This window comes from Kluyveromyces lactis, assembly GCF_000002515.2.
Source record: "Kluyveromyces lactis strain NRRL Y-1140 chromosome C complete sequence".
Taxonomy (NCBI): Eukaryota; Fungi; Ascomycota; class Saccharomycetes; order Saccharomycetales; family Saccharomycetaceae; genus Kluyveromyces; species Kluyveromyces lactis.
This window is the reverse complement of record NC_006039.1, coordinates 700,961-717,157: the sequence shown is the minus strand read 5'-3', so window position 1 is coordinate 717,157 and position 16,197 is coordinate 700,961. Positions and strand designations below refer to the sequence as shown.

Genomic DNA, 16,197 nt, shown 5'->3' with positions numbered 1-16,197 from the left:
ACCCTCCCTCTTCTGTTGTCCTCTTTTTTGAAACCTACTGAGATATCCATCCTGCAGCACAAGTAATTAATTGCATTTTATTCTTGTACTACTCCCAATGATACCCACAAATTCACTTCAATAATACTTATCCTAGTGTTTTCCGCCATTTCTAAATTTCAATGGCAATTCCTAGGATGAATGAATGACGTTTACCAATTACATTCAAAACCGCATTCTCCACTTTCAGCGTTTATGATTGATTGAGAGATGCGTACAACGGACTCAGTTTAATAATTTTATAATTTTTTTTAATATTTGTATACGCATTTTCGTCTATGTAACTCTATAATAATGGTTGGAATACCGGTTGAGGTAATCCATTAACAAAATTTTTGCCGTGTTTGTTTGGTATTGATGGAGGATGCAACAGGGGTGGAAGCGATGAAGACTCTTCCTTCTTTATGGAACTGATTGGTGAAGCAATTCTGCTAATAATGTTGTCCAAAGCGGTGATGCAAGAAGGAGAAGATGCGGTGTTTTCAGCTGCAACTTGAGAAACGCTACTGAGAATTTGTAACCCATTCATTGAAGAACTGTTGGAATTCGTGAGCTTCGAGTGGTCATTAATTTCTAAAACAATTTCTTCATTTGAAAAGCCATTCAATAAAGAGGCCAGTTGGGCATCATCTTTCACAATTTCGTTACGATGTACAATGACTAATGAAGAAATCTTTTCCTTATTGATCTGGAAAAGAATTGAACTATTCTCTAAAATTTCGTGGATCGTTGGAGCTCCGTTGCTCAAAAGATGAAACACAAACCTTTGTTCTTTGTCACCAAATTTGATAACAACCTTTTTATTCATATCTTTGTTTGCAAACTCAGGTTTTAGTGGTAAAGAAGCAATAACAGCATTCTTAAAGGAGCTAGTTCCACTTGATTTCCCGTCTTTGCAAACTAATGGATATTTCTTCAAGATGGAGTCATGGAAAATCTCCGCCAATGGATACACACATGGATCAAAGCCAAAATCCTTAACAACACCTCCTAGAATGAAATTCAATAATTTAACTCTCCACTCTAGAGGCAATTGATTCAAATTCCGTTTTGTACCACTGCCAATTAGTTTGATACACATCTCGGATAAGGAGTCACACGATGATAATTTGTCGTGCAGGTAGTCTACTGAATTCACAGACAAGTTGCTGAAAAATTTTTCTAGCACAAAGGAGATGGATGATAATATTACATGTTGTCCTAGTTTCAGTAAGTTGTTGTTTTCTTGTGTATTCAAATTCGAAGAAAGATCTATCAACGTCTTCGAATTTTGAATGAAATGCATCAATTTTTCTTTCAAAAAGAATGGAATTGTATCCTGTTGCTGCTGCTGCGGTTGTTGTTGCGGATGTTGTTGATCAGTTTGATCATTTCCCGCGTTATTGCTCTTATTCTTTGTCAAAGCTAAATTCAAAAGAGAGAAATCATGGGTAGATAGAGCCAAGTCAGCAAGGTTTGCTTGACTTTTTTGTTCATTTTCTTGTTGAACATTTATTGGATTCGTAGTCAAGTCTTTGATAACATCCCTCATGAATTCGTCATAGCTTTGCTTGAAAGTGTTTGAGTTATTCAGCTGTTGATGTAGGGAAGTAGATGACTTGTACACCATGCGAATAGGTTTTGGCTGAATTATTGGAGCCGGACTGTTTATGTTATTGGTAGAAGAAGTGGATGAATGTATGGGTAGTGAACTGCCACTCAGAAGTGGCATTTGAGGTGTATGGTTTTGAGAGGGTTGTAATGTGGCATGTGGAGCGACTTGGGATGCCGGCACAGAAGATGGATTTGAAGCAGCGTGAGTTGTCGATGATGATGCCAAACTTGAAGCCCCTGAATGATGCGAATGTACTGGAGAAGTTGTTCTTGAAATAAGCCAGTCCTCATCCGAAGTGGCACTACTCATCTCAGATCGTTTCGATCTGGTTTTTGTAGACCGTTTCCTATTACGTCTTACGGACTGCACAGCCGCCGTAACCAACTTTTCAAACTCCGACGAAGTAATGGTAGGATACCCGAATTCAGTCCTCAGTATATGGGCAATTTGTCTAATATTTTCATCTTGCTCACTGGCCTTCCTCTCACTCAAATTGAACTTATCAATTAATTCAAGCCTTCTGGAAGAAAACTGTTTCCATTTTTTGTCATCGCTGAAATTTAGCTGCTCCCTTATGCGATGTGTGGTACCACTAGGTTTGTGAACCTTATTCATTTTTGCACCCACGGCTTTAAAGTCAACCTATATGTTGTATTCTGATATCTTGAGTCTTAAACTAAATCCTGAATAGTTTTTCCGTATAGTGAAATACGGAAGAGAAAACCTGGAGATTATACCAATTTAGATTTGGACAGAGTGTTAAGCAAAACTGCAACTGCTTTAGTCGAGAGTGTACCGTCAAAAAAAATTACCTTGTACGTCTTCTTCCTTCAATGCGGATGACGTGATATGAGACACTCTTTCGGATGTTCTTTTACTCTTCTCTCCCTTATGCTGTTTACAAATCCAACGAAATGATTAAAAATTTACGAGTTGAGTCGTATGCTCTTTGGATTTTGATTTTTTTGACGATTTTTTTTCAAGGTTTGTATAGGGAAAGAAAAAGATCTCTCGAAGAAAAGACAAGAGAAAACAAACCTTGTGAAGAAAAAAAAAGTAATAGTGGTACTGGTAGAAGTGGTAATAGGAACTGTTCCTTCCAACGCGTGCCTATACTTCCTGTTATCGTTCTCAAGATGAGATCTATATGTTTTCACAAATCGATCGAATGGATAGTAACGCTATCTTTCTTGATTGAATGCGTTTGACCGTTGAAGATCTATACTGAGTACAATAATAGAATATGATTAGTTAACGTTTTTGTTTTCTGTAGACTAATCAAGCCTATTACTTTTCTCAGTTTCTAGCGCTGTTGAAGAAAATGTTGTACTGAAATAGGAACACTACTCAATAACGTGAGCTTTTAGGATATGCAGAAAGAATCTTGCAAAGACTCTATGATCGAAAACTAGAGATCTATATATATGTATATTGTGTAATCATGACTTAGACAAATGCAAGGTAGCAAGAACAGATATATATATATTTCTGAGATCAAGTTTCGGAACTTCTGGACTCAAGAGTCTCGGTCAATGGACGATACCTGTCCTGCTACTTGGGTTTTTTAATAAAAAGCACTCCAAACAAACTCGCTATGACCTTCAAGGCTACTTAGCTTCTTTCTTTTCGTTTTTACTATGACTACAATAAGTCGGTATGGACTAAGTTAGATCTGTACTCAACCGTCTGACTTCGAAATGATTAGGAAAAAAAAGAAATTTAGTTCAATGCCTTAACGATAGGGTTACTGCTTTTTAATAAGTCATCACAAACCTTATAATAATATTGTATTGACAGTAAACGGCGGAGCTAGGTTTCTTTCCACCTAGATGGCTCAAAGAAAAAGATAACCCCATGTAAATAAGTTACCGAAAACTCCTGATAGGCAGAAGGAAGCTGTTGTTCGTACCATCTTCCAACTCTTCGCCTTCTCTTCGGCAAATGAGTTCGATATAAAGAAAAAGGACACCCAATTGAACTTAGACGGTAGAATGCATACGTTTTACTTAATCATGAAATAACCAGAAGGTTTGACGCCTCATGGCTCTTGTTATTTTCCTGAGTGGGGAGTACTATACATCATCACCATTTTCTTTTTGTTTTCCGACTTATGCACTTTGAGTCGCACAAAGAAGAAGAATTCCAATTGAAGCTCTTAATTCCTAGGGTAGTCCCGTCCTTAATTCTATTTTCAGAAGAGCTATCAAGTGAGAAATAAACAACGCAGTAATAAAAGTAGTATAGATGGTGCTGCCAATACTAGCAGCTAAAAGAGCTTATATTTTCTGTTTTGACTATCAAGACTACTTTCGTAGGAATTTTTTTTCTCAAATTTTCTGTCTCGAGAACATTGGAAAAAAAAAAAAGGCAGTCACCTATAATGATGATTAGAACTACGTGGTAACTGGGCTTTCTTGATGTGGGGGTGATTTAAATAAAGTGGGACTGCTCAAGGCGGTTGAAATCTGCCTCGTATTTGTGCTTGCAGGTGTTTTCGGTTAGCGGAAATTGTTAGTAGATAGTCATTCTATGTCACATGCTCGATCAGAAGAGACACTCCTAACCTAAGTACAGAGCTTCAGTTTGTGCATTCCGATTATTGAACACACGTAGCCATCTCTCTATTCAATTCTTTTATTATCAGTACCATCGTGGCGAAATCATAGGTAACCGAAACTTCGGTTTTTGAAGTAAAGTTTTCTTTTCTGGACGTTTCGGAAAAACTACCTACGGTTGAGTCTCAAAACTTTGTTTGGGCGGCACTTTTCTCTCCTCTCATGTTCCTTAAGGCATTTCCGTGAATTATGTCAGGAATTATCCGGAAAAACATACTTAATGGGGCAGGGTTGACGGAAGAATTCCTCAAGGGCGAATTAACTGCAATTACAGAAAACAGGTACGTGGATCTCTAAGAAGAGCTCAAAAAAAGAAGTTGTGGCACTTTTATACTTGATCTATTTCCAACTGTACCTTTTATTCCAACGCCAATAACACCAGTCATGGCTGGCAAGGTTTTCTTTTTTTCGAGGTTTACTGTTCAGAAGGTAAAAATGAGTCGCCTCATTCCTGTGCTTACGTGGAATCTGCAGATATTTTTGACCCAAGTTCATAAACAAATCAATGATAATAATAAATGATAGTACTTATAAAAGAATATGCTACTTATAAAATAATATATGGTTTGCAAAGGATGTTTGTTACATGTATGTACGGCTGTGGTATAGGACATTTTGCTTGTCTGTTTGTTTGTGTTTTTTGGCTGTTCAAGTTGGGAAGTGCTTATTTGAACTGATCCTCAGTGACACCTTGACCCATAGCAGCAGTGGCAGCGAGACCACCTTGTGCTAATCTTAATAGACCATCGATATATTCAGCACCAGACCATTTCTGGTGCTTTACCATGTCGATACCGTTATCCAATTCCTTCTTTTGGATATCTTGAGCATATGCCTTCATTCCTAACTTGGCGAAATTCTTGGAGAATTGTTCGATGGCTAAACCACTTGTATGTAGACCAGCTAAAGTGATAAATTGCCAGATGTAACCCAAGTCACCCAATCTTTGAATGAATGTCTCTTGTTCGTCGACAGACATAGCTTTTGTCCAGTTGAAAGATGGTGACAAGTTGTAAGCCATCCACTTGCCTGGGAACTTAGCTGTGACACCTTCAGCGAATTCCTTAGCTTGTTCGTAATCAGGGTAGTTAGATTCCATCCAACATAGATCAGCGTATGGAGCAAAGGCACGAGCTCTCATCACAGAACACTGAGTACCACCTTGGTAACGGTACAAACCTTCACGGCCTCTTGGCAAGTCCCAGTCGAAGAACAATTCGGTACCCAACAATTCCTTGGCCAAGGCTTGCATTTCATAGATTGATGTTTCACTTAATGGGTTGACTTTGCTGTTGAATTGGTCAATTACGGATTGGTCCTTACCTGCAGCCTTGGCAGCGTCAGCGAATACTTCGTGGAACAGCTTAACGTCGGCCTTGGCCAACCATTCTTTTTCGATGGTTTGTAAGTCATCGATGGTGGCACCGTCCAAGATAGCTTTGTTCAGTAAATCGTTCAATGGTTTACCCTTGACGGCTGGATTGGAAGCACCCAAGATGAAGTAATGGTCCCTTGAATCGGCAGTAGAGGATAATAGAGTAGCGGCTTCAGAATCAGTTCTGGCAACAAGGATCAAATCTGAACCCAAAACATCTGCAGCCATTCTACAAGTGATCAATCTGTTAATATGTTCTTGTACTGGGATAACACATCTACCAGCCATGTGACCACACTTTTTGTTTGTAGAAGTTTGATCTTCAATGTGGATACCGGCAGCTCCTCTTTCGATGAACATTTTTGTCAACTTGAAGACAGCAGTCAAACCACCATGACCAGCGTCACCATCAGCAACGATTGGAGTCAAATAGTCAATGATTTCAGATTCTTCAATGGTACCATCACAGATACGTTCCCATTGTTTTCTGTCATGGAATTGTTGAGCCTTGAACAAATGCTCCACTTTGTTTGGTACAGTGTCCATTGGGTAATCAGCCAAATCTGGACCCGGTTCGTTAGAAGTTGATGCAGTGGAAGAACATTGCCAGCCTGAAACGTAAATGGTATCCAAGTACTTAGACATTTGGGTCACTTGAACAGGGTCCAAAGCACCGAAAGTCTTGGAGACAGTGCCGTTCTTAGCGTGTTCCCCCAAGATTTTGAACAATTTTTGAGACATCACAGTAGATGGGAAAGTATTTGGTTTTACTGAACCACGTCTCTTTGCAATTTCGTAAGCAGAGTAGATACGTTTGGTGTCCTTCCAACGAGGTTCGGACCACCATTTCTCAATTTCGTCAATTTGACTTTGTAAGAATTCCTTCTTTTCAGCAGCAGAAGCCTTAACGGAGACCATTATGTTGGGTTTGTATGTTTTGTCGTTAAAACTTTCCTATGATAATATCAATTAAATTCGTATATGTTTTGCAAAGTAGTTGTGACTATTACAATACAATACAATATCGTTTGATGATTTCTTCAGATCAATAGAAAGAATTACAAACAAATACAAGGTAGAATATAAATACTTCTGAAACATACCATCAGTTATTCAAGACTCTCAAACCTCATCCTATATTTATACAAAAATTCTAAAACCTTAAGGTATAATTGAACTAACCTAATTCAATTTCAAAATATCATGGTTAAATGGATGTCACAGAATATATCACACACGTAATGGAAGTACCTAATACTAAGGTCCTTTTTTGCTTAACTCAACCAATCATGGCTCTAATTCCCACCAAAATTTTCACACTGACGACAAATTATTCCCTTTAATCAAGGGAAAGGTATGAGTCGATTTCTCTAACTGTCTGTCCGTCTGTGTGATATGCACCATTTTTCTGGTTTCGTCTGATCATTTCTGATTACAAACGGTACCATGTATGTGCAAATGAATCGTGTTTTGTTCGTCCATTGATCCCTGAATTGCGATACTCGGTTGTGGTATTTGTCACTTAGAGTTCCAATTACGTTGAAACAGTTGACCAGTTTCAAGCCGTCCAGATCCCAGTATGCCTAACCTGCTATTTGGCTGAGGAACCAAATAGAGTCAACTGAGTCAACTTTCCCCATTCATGCGAAAATGTCCGTGAATTCTTTAGAAATGGATGTAGGGAGGGGAAGAAAAACTGGAAAAACTATCACATTCGGTTTAATGGCGGATGATTCAATTCTCCCATCGTAAAAGAGGGACAACAAACAGGGTCAAAAGGATCAGGAAAAAAAATGTTTCAACCGTGTGAGCGTTCTGTGTCTTGTGTCATTCGTCCTTAGTCCGAAAGTGAAACCTTACTTTAAGTAATGGGGCAGATAATCACATAGCTATGTCGCTGTTAATCATACCCGATTATCTAGATGCAGATTAGGTGAGCTTACGGTATCAGCTCCATGGAAGGAGCCGATATATATAAATAAATATTACCCGGCTAAACGCTTATTGTCTAGTTAAAAAAAGTTATTTCCAAAAAATAACGACACCAGCAGGATTTGAACCAGCGCGGGCAGAGCCCAACAGATTTCAAGTCTGTCGCCTTAACCACTCGGCCATAGTGCCAAAATTTTGCAAATATTTCGATACTTGATTCTTATATTCTTAAAAACCTTTCATATGAGGATAAATCAGACATATCTCTTACTCTACCGAGTCGAATATGGTTTCCCGAAAACCTCTTCCATACAAGCAGTCTGACAAAACTTGCCTAATAGGCTGGAGCTCCAGATATTCAAAGAGGAACTCTCATGTTTCCATATTGCCTTAGAATAGCATGCCACTTTGAATGTTTTTTTAACACCACTCACAAATAGAGCACTACAAAAGAAGAAGTCAGGATGCCGATGTCAGCAAAAAAAGCAATTATAATTATGCGGAACGCTCCCTCAATTTTTAAGTGGTGGAAAAACTTGTTAGATAATCCGTGCGCGCAAACCATGATACGCCGCACATTTGCCTATTTGATGCAGCTTTAACCCCAGTCTTGTGATTTTCTATTCTTTACTTCGAATAACGCTACTTATTCAATGAGCAATCACTACATCACAGTATATTCATCATTTGTTGCATTCTCTTTGGCGAAGCTTGGTACCGTACACCCCAGAGTTTATTTGTGGGTACTAAATGGGTTGGTATAGAGACAAAGAGGAAGAAAAGTGGGTAGCAAAAAATTCGGTGGTGTGTTATGTGCAACCTAGCCTCATGGTGGTGTGCTATCTCTAGCTGGTTGTGTTTATTTGTACCTCTGCGGAATTAGGGTTGGATCTATGTGGAATTAGGGTTAGGGGTGTTGGAGTAAAAACACATAAGACAACAAAGGTAAAAGTGGCATATAAATAGAGGGTAAAATCCTAACTCCAAGTTTGCTAATCCTCTTTGCCGTATACCCTAAGTTTATGTGTTTTTCCTTTTTCTTGAGTGCTACCATCGGTACACAAGCATCAATTTGCAATAGTTAATACATATATTAACTTTTAACACACAGACACACTCTACATCAGAGAAGAATATTCACAGAAATGACCAAGAAGGATAAAGGACCAAAGTTTGCTAATGTCACCACCAAGTCCGGAGAAGTCGTCAAGGTGTTTGAAGATTTGAACGATTTCGAAACATTCATTAAGAACGAAACTGAAGATGAGGAATTTGATCACGTTCATTGTCATTTGAAGTACTATCCTCCATTTGTACTACACGAATCGCATGAGGATCCTGAAAAGATTAAGGATTCAGCCAATTCACATTCAAAGAAGTTTGTGAGGCATTTGCATCAGCATATCGAAAAACATTTGCTAAAGGACATCAAAGAGAGAATCAAGCTGCCTGATTTGAAGTTTAAAGACAAGGCAAAGGAAGAATCGTTTGAACACATTGTATGGAAGTATAATGATGTAACCCAGTATCACGGTAAAGATTTCGAAATCCATATTACCGTGGAGTGCCACAACGATTCGGCTATTGTAGATGTCGATTATTTGACAAAACCACTAACAGCTGCCGTCGAAGCTTAGAGACCATTGTTTTATTTTGAGTCACATGACCTCAAATTTCTCACTAAAGCATCGCGCCTTTTGAGAGATACAACGAAACAGGACCCCCAAAACGCCGTAAAAGTAACGTAGGCCTGATTTGAGCATTCCTATATATACGTAATTAGCGTGTTTAATGACTGAATGAATTTTATGATTATCTAAACATGGCTTTCTATTCCTCATACATTATGCCTTGTCAACCAACCCCTTTTATTTTATGATACAAACCCATCAGAACATTTCTTCTCACGTGACCTCATATTACGTCTTCTGAAGATACGTATCCGTTTAAAGGAAGAATTTCCAGGAAATTTTTTTTTTTTATTTCAGTTTCGATCGTTCTTTAGTTAGTTCATGGAAACTTTGTTTAAAAAATTGAAAAACTTCTTTTAAGAGTTTTATAAAAAAAATATATATGTATTTCAAATAGTGTATTTACCAAAGTTTCGAGTTGTAAACGTATGTTAAAAAAAGCATACAGGACCAAAAATAAATTCTAGAAATAATTAAGTGCTTGAGCGGAACTATTTATTGTCAATTTATCTGTCCTAGAATATACGAAGAATCATTATCGGCTGGCGAAAGAATACATCTTGGCAATTTTACACTATAAGGATAACACATTATCTGACAGCTCTGATAACAAGAAAGCACTATTTCGATACGATATACACGATACTAGACACAATACACATACGGATAAGATGAATGCCACGGCTACGGAAAATCCGCATGTTCATCAGAATCAGCATGAGATTCAGAAAGCTTTATCAAATTACGATACGTCCTTCTTATCGGATGACGAAGAGGACTTGTGTCCACTTTGTATAGAACCACTCGATGTTATGGATAAGCATTTCAAGCCTTGTCCTTGTGGATATCAGATTTGTCAGTTTTGTTATAACAATATTCGTCAAAATCCTGAGCTTAATGGTCGATGTCCGGCTTGTCGTCGAAAGTACGACGATGAAAGCGTCGAGTACATCGTTCTTTCTCCAGAAGAGTTGAAAATGGAACGTTCCAAGCAGGCCAGAAAAGAACGTGATCGTAAGCAAAGGGAGCGTGAACGTAGAGAAAATGACACTCATAATAGGAAACAGCTTGCTGGTATGAGGGTCATTCAGAAGAATTTGGTTTACGTTATTGGGTTGAATCCACCTTACCCTTACGAAGAACTTCCATCCATCTTGAGATCGGACAAGTATTTTGGCCAGTATGGAAAAATTAACAAGATCGTCATCAATAAGAAGACTGGACACGAGCACCATTCTGTTTCAAATTCATCGAGTCATATAAATTCAGGTTACGGTATTTACGTTACTTTTTCCAGAAAAGACGATGCAGCAAAATGTATTCAAGCCATAGATGGTATCTATATTGATGGACATCAAGTGAAAGCAGCATATGGTACAACAAAGTACTGCTCCTCGTATTTGAGGGGACAACCATGTCCAAATCCGAACTGTATGTTTTTACATGAACCAGGGGAAGAAGCGGATGCTTTCAACAATGCCAGGAAGGAACATGCCCATCACTCACATGCACCACCTACACTTGCTAAACCGTCTACAAGTGCAAGCTCTACGCCAAAGCTTGCTCATGCTTCATTGAGAACAGATGACTCTACTGTGCCAGCAGCTGCAACTTCAAGCTCGAAGCAAACCGCTCCTGTGCTAACACCAGCTCCAGTTCCATCTGGTTCAAACCCATGGGGTATATCTCAAGCACCCACACCAGTTTCTACTATTTTCAACAAGACTTCTACTTCTACCACTTTCCCTACGTTGTCAAGCTCCTTGGGGGAAACTCTGAACAGTCCAGGTCCAGGCACTCCTACGACCACTGGATCTGCCCCAACAGCAAACTCTTCTTCTAACGTAAGTTCGAAGAAGAAGGGCGAAAAGACATACGAGGATCCTTACGATCCAATGGCAACATGTGTTAAGTTCCTAGATCAAACTTTTAAGTTTTTATCAGATATTCCTGAAAGAAGCTACACATTCAACTCCAACTTATTGGATGACGAAACATATCAAAGTTACCCATCACTTTTTTCATTTGAGAAGATTGGATGTAGTGAGCAATCTGAAGGTGTCTTGGGTGCCAAACTATGTGATTTGCTTACTATAAAACCTGTGGACCACATGTCCTCTCTTCTGCCATTCATTCAAAACAAGGCTACACCTACCATGTTACCACCGGGAATTGCTGTCCAGCAACCACAATTAGTACAACAGCAGAAGCAGCAGCTACAGCAACAGCAATTACAGCAACAGCAACAACAGCTTTCACTGCAAATGCAACTACAAGCCCAACAAGGCATGGCGCAGCAAGGCATGGCGCAGCAAGTTATGAGCCAGCCACAAAGCAATTCTTCCGATCTACTAAATCAATTAATTCACGGTAAGAAACAGACTGCTGCCGTATAATCAGTACTCAGTATGATTCCAATAATATTTCTTTTACGAAGTTAGCATATAAATAAATATATATATTCATGTACATTCATTTATTTTTCAATATAAACCGTTCCAGGTTGTTAGATAAACAACTGTTTCAATTTCATTTTTCCAAATCAGACCTTGTAATCTACTGTCTTTCTGGGTTCTTCTTTCTGTCAAAGGCATTCACATTAAAATACATATTTTGACACACTCTTTTTAAGGTTTTTCCATCAATTATGTGAAAATTGTAACATTTAACATCTAAATAGTAAAGATGCGCCAAAAATATGGAATATAATTACATACACTTTACCTCAGCGCATACACCTTAACCTCGATACTGCGGTAAGCGCATCAATAAAGATAATATTGGCACATATCCATTCCAATTAATAGATGAAACCACAAACGAGGAAATACAACAGGCATAATGGCTTTCACACTTTGACCAAACTTCCGTCTTCAGTATCAAAGTTATTTACACAAGGTCCACCATTACCACCATCGAGAGTGAGAGTAAGGCGAAACCAGAACAAGAAATATGCACTCACTGGTGTATCAGCCGTGTTGCAACATGTTTCAGAGTATAAGAAGGCAACCCATCCCGTATCAGAGAACCAACACTTGAAAGTATATGATGAAGCCATGAACGAATCGCACAAAGAACAGGAGGAGTTGATGAAGAAAATACAAGAGTGGCACCCTGAATCAGATGCAAACATTTCTAGTGACCCCTACCGCACATTATTTGTCGGACGGTTACACTATGCCGTAGACGAAGTTGAACTACAGAAGAGTTTCGTCAAATACGGCGACATTGAATCGTGCAGAATAGTAAGAGACCAAGACGGTAAGAGCCGAGGATACGGTTTTGTGCAGTTTACCAGTTATGAAGACTCCAAACAGTGTTTCAGAGAGCTTGGTGTAAGGAAGGGAATAGAAATCATGGGCCGAACATCCATCGTTGATATAGAAAGAGGCAGAACGGTGAAATTCTTCAAACCTCGACGTCTAGGTGGAGGATTAGGAGGACGAGGTTACCAAAGGAAAGATCTCGTAAATAAATTAACTGGTGCTTCAACAAGACCGATGCATGAACATGCTAGAAGACCCATCAGAAGACACGATACCTTCGAAAGAAGAGGTCCTCCACAAGGGCATTCCCATTCTTATCAACCAACTAGTCCAATATCCTCACCTGCATCAAATTTCCAAAAAACTGCAAGTTCTAGCTACCGATCAAGGAGGGACAGATCTCGCAATGATACTTCCAATGGTTCTACAGACACATTGATGTATTGAGATGAGATAAAAAGACACATCAAATAGCACGTGATCAGAACTGCTGCAGTGATCTATATACATTTTCATATATATTCATATAAGTAGCCATACAGATGAGCCATGGCTAAATGTTATATGTACTTCCTACCATTTCTACCTCTGTTCTCATATCTACGCAGTTCTCCTACATTGTGCCCACTGGCCAAGCATAACTGAACCACTACCTCTGTATGCATGAGTAATTTCTTGATCGATGACTGATTCCAAAATAACGATGGAAAAAATTATTCCAGTCAAACAAAAAAAAAAAAAAAAATGGCAACTCAGCGAATCGCACATATAAAGAAAACCGTTTTCAGTTTCCCATTCGCTAAGTATTTCCATTAGGTATCTAAAGTATGAGTTAACTCGTAAAGTACTGAACAGCATTATTGTCTAATCGAAGTTAAGACCAGCTCTATCCATCTGCAGGACAAATTAAAGGGTTTGCAGGAAAGTGTTGATACCTGCCTTTTCAGTGATAGTGAGCCAAGCCAACTGTTTTATCTTCTTTAAAGGATTTTGATTAGATAAAGAAGAAGAAGAAGAAGAAGAAGAAGAAGAAGAAGAAGAAGAAGAAGAAAACATGTCTGTCCCATCTGCGAGATTGTTGATGTCAACGAAGGGTTTGAATCCATCTCGTTTGAGCAAAGTTGCTTCGATTTTGGCTAGATGTTCTCCTTCAATCCCAAAGAGAGTTGGTTATTCGAAAAGATTTGTTTCTAGTGCTAACGGTGTTGGATCTACTGGGACTAGATCTACGGTTATTCAATTATTGAACAATATTGGATCGAAAAGAGAAGTAGAACAATATTTGAAGTACTTCACTTCGGTTTCGCAACAGCAATTTGCTGTTATTAAAGTCGGTGGTGCTATTATCAGTGATAACTTGCAGGAATTGGCATCGTGCCTTGCATTTTTGTATCACGTTGGGTTGTACCCAATCGTCTTGCATGGTACTGGTCCTCAAGTGAACGGTAGATTGGAAGCCCAAGGTATCGAACCTGATTATATTGATGGTATTAGAATTACCGATGATCATACCATGGCTGTTGTTAGACAGTGTTTCTTGGAACAGAATTTGAAATTAGTTACTGCTTTGGAACAACTTGGTGTTCGTGCTAGACCAATTACTTCTGGTGTTTTCACCGCTGAATATTTGGATAAGGATAAGTATAAATTAGTAGGTGACATCACCTCTGTAGCTAGAGATCCAATTGAAGCTTCAATCAAGGCTGGTGTCTTACCAATTTTGACTTCGTTGGCCGAAACTCCTTCTGGTCAAATGTTGAATGTCAATGCTGATGTCGCTGCTGGTGAACTTGCTAGAGTCTTTGAACCTCTAAAAATTGTTTACTTGAATGAGAAGGGCGGTATCATTAACGGTAGCACCGGTGAGAAGGTTTCAGTGATTAACTTAGATGAAGAATACGATGAATTGATGAAGCAAAGTTGGGTCAAGTTCGGAACTAAGTTGAAAATCAAAGAAATTAAAGATTTGTTGGACTTCTTGCCAAGATCTTCGTCCGTGGCCATCATCAATGTTCAAGATTTGCAAAAAGAATTGTTCACCGATTCTGGTGCAGGTACTTTGATTAGAAGAGGCTACAAGTTAATTCGAAGATCTACTTTACAGGAATTCCCATCCTCTGACGCTTTGAGAGATATCTTACAAAGTGACCCAGACATCCAATCCGGTGCTCAATCAGTTGCTTCTTATTTGAGAGACTTGAACGAATCAGATTTCACTTCTTACGCTGATGAACCACTAGATGTTCTTGCCATTGTCAAGAAAGATTCTGTGGTGGCAAAACTAGATAAATTCCTATGTTCCCAGACCGGCTGGTTGAATAACGTCACCGATAACGTTTTCAAAGCTTTGAAACGTGACTTCCCTGCCCTACAATGGGTGATCAATGAAGATGATGCGAACATCGCTTGGCATTTCAACAAATCTGATGGTTCCTATTTGAAGAACGGTAAGGTTCTATTCTGGTATGGTGTCAAAGATTTGAACACTGTATCCGAATTAATATCCGAGTTCATTAAGACCTCCCCTGAAAGCGGTACCGCTCCATCCTTCTCTGGTTCCTCCAGTGGTGTATTTTCCAGTGGTCAATCATCCAGATCTTACTCCACTAGGGCCAGATCTGCTCCTAAAGTAGAAGGCACTAACAAGAGCCCTGCTAAAGTTGCTTTGATTGGTGCCAGAGGTTACACAGGTCAAAATCTTATTTCATTGATAGACTCACATCCATTTTTGGAATTATCTCACGTCTCCTCTCGTCAAAACGCTGGTAAGAAGTTGGAAGGATATAACAAGTCTGAGATTATTTATTCGAATCTACAAATTGATGACATAAAGAAACTAGAAAGTGAAGGTGCTGTCGATGTGTGGGTCATGGCGTTGCCAAACAAAGTGTGCGAACCATTCGTTGAGGCCATTGAGTCGGTTGCCAACGGTAAATCCAAAATTGTCGATCTATCCGCTGATCATAGATTTGTCCCGGAGACGGAATGGAGCTACGGATTACCAGAGTTAAACAACAGAGAAGCAATTGCCAATGCTAAAAAGATTGCTAACCCCGGTTGTTACGCCACCGGTGCCCAAGTAGCGATTGCTCCTCTATCGGAATACATCACAGGATTACCCACAGTCTTTGGTGTTTCTGGTTATTCTGGTGCTGGTACTACACCATCTCCAAAGAATGATCCAAAATTCTTGAACAACAATCTAATTCCTTACTCCTTAACAAACCATATCCATGAGCGTGAAATTTCAACTCGTTTGGGTTTGGAAGTCGCATTTGTTCCTCATGTTGCCCAATGGTTCCAAGGTATTTCTCATACTATTTCTATTCCTATTAAGAAGAACTCACTATCTTCAGAACAAATTAAGGCCTTGTACACCGAATTCTACGCTAACGAAAAGTTGGTACATGTTGCCGATGATATTCCGTTAGTTAAGGACGTTTCTGGTACTCACGGAGTAGTTGTTGGTGGTTTCAAGGTAAATGATGCAAAAGACCGTGTCGTAGTCTGTGCTACTATTGACAACTTATTGAAGGGTGCTGCCACTCAATGCTTACAGAACATCAACCTGGCCTTGAGTTACGGTGAATACGACGGTATTCCAGACAATAAGATTATTCAATAAACGGAACCACCAAAGAATAACCCGTATATCTATATCAATTTGAACTTAGTTAATATATAT

The 16,197-nt window shown here is 39.0% G+C and overlaps 6 protein-coding genes and 1 non-coding gene across 7 annotated transcripts; 4 read left to right on the top strand and 3 right to left on the bottom strand.

Moving 5' to 3' along the window:
• Nucleotides 1-325: 325 nt before the first annotated feature.
• On the bottom strand, nucleotides 326-2,248 carry KLLA0_C08151g (uncharacterized protein; the record flags this gene model as incomplete). Its single annotated transcript, XM_452562.1, has 1 exon — nucleotides 326-2,248. One exon carries the CDS (start codon nucleotides 2,246-2,248, stop codon nucleotides 326-328), a length of 1,923 nt encoding a protein of 640 aa, XP_452562.1.
• A 2,664-nt stretch (nucleotides 2,249-4,912) lies between these two features.
• ICL1 (isocitrate lyase 1) lies at nucleotides 4,913-6,541 on the bottom strand (the record flags this gene model as incomplete). The annotated part of the gene is made up of 1 exon (XM_452560.1): nucleotides 4,913-6,541. The coding sequence occupies one exon, from the start codon at nucleotides 6,539-6,541 to the stop codon at nucleotides 4,913-4,915; it is 1,629 nt and encodes a 542-aa protein (XP_452560.1).
• Nucleotides 6,542-7,662: 1,121 nt separating this feature from the next.
• KLLA0_C08085r lies at nucleotides 7,663-7,744 on the bottom strand. Its single transcript has one exon. It is a non-coding gene; the product is annotated as a tRNA-Ser (tRNA).
• A 956-nt stretch (nucleotides 7,745-8,700) lies between these two features.
• KLLA0_C08063g (uncharacterized protein) lies at nucleotides 8,701-9,192 on the top strand (the record flags this gene model as incomplete). Its single annotated transcript, XM_452559.1, has 1 exon — nucleotides 8,701-9,192. The coding sequence occupies one exon, from the start codon at nucleotides 8,701-8,703 to the stop codon at nucleotides 9,190-9,192; it is 492 nt and encodes a 163-aa protein (XP_452559.1).
• Nucleotides 9,193-9,917: 725 nt separating this feature from the next.
• Nucleotides 9,918-11,642, top strand: MOT2 (CCR4-NOT core ubiquitin-protein ligase subunit MOT2; the record flags this gene model as incomplete). Its single annotated transcript, XM_452558.1, has 1 exon — nucleotides 9,918-11,642. The coding sequence occupies one exon, from the start codon at nucleotides 9,918-9,920 to the stop codon at nucleotides 11,640-11,642; it is 1,725 nt and encodes a 574-aa protein (XP_452558.1).
• A 411-nt stretch (nucleotides 11,643-12,053) lies between these two features.
• On the top strand, nucleotides 12,054-12,959 carry SNP1 (U1 snRNP complex subunit SNP1; the record flags this gene model as incomplete). The annotated part of the gene is made up of 1 exon (XM_452557.1): nucleotides 12,054-12,959. One exon carries the CDS (start codon nucleotides 12,054-12,056, stop codon nucleotides 12,957-12,959), a length of 906 nt encoding a protein of 301 aa, XP_452557.1.
• A 607-nt stretch (nucleotides 12,960-13,566) lies between these two features.
• On the top strand, nucleotides 13,567-16,137 carry ARG56 (bifunctional acetylglutamate kinase/N-acetyl-gamma-glutamyl-phosphate reductase; the record flags this gene model as incomplete). Its single annotated transcript, XM_452556.1, has 1 exon — nucleotides 13,567-16,137. The coding sequence occupies one exon, from the start codon at nucleotides 13,567-13,569 to the stop codon at nucleotides 16,135-16,137; it is 2,571 nt and encodes an 856-aa protein (XP_452556.1).
• Nucleotides 16,138-16,197: the final 60 nt, after the last annotated feature.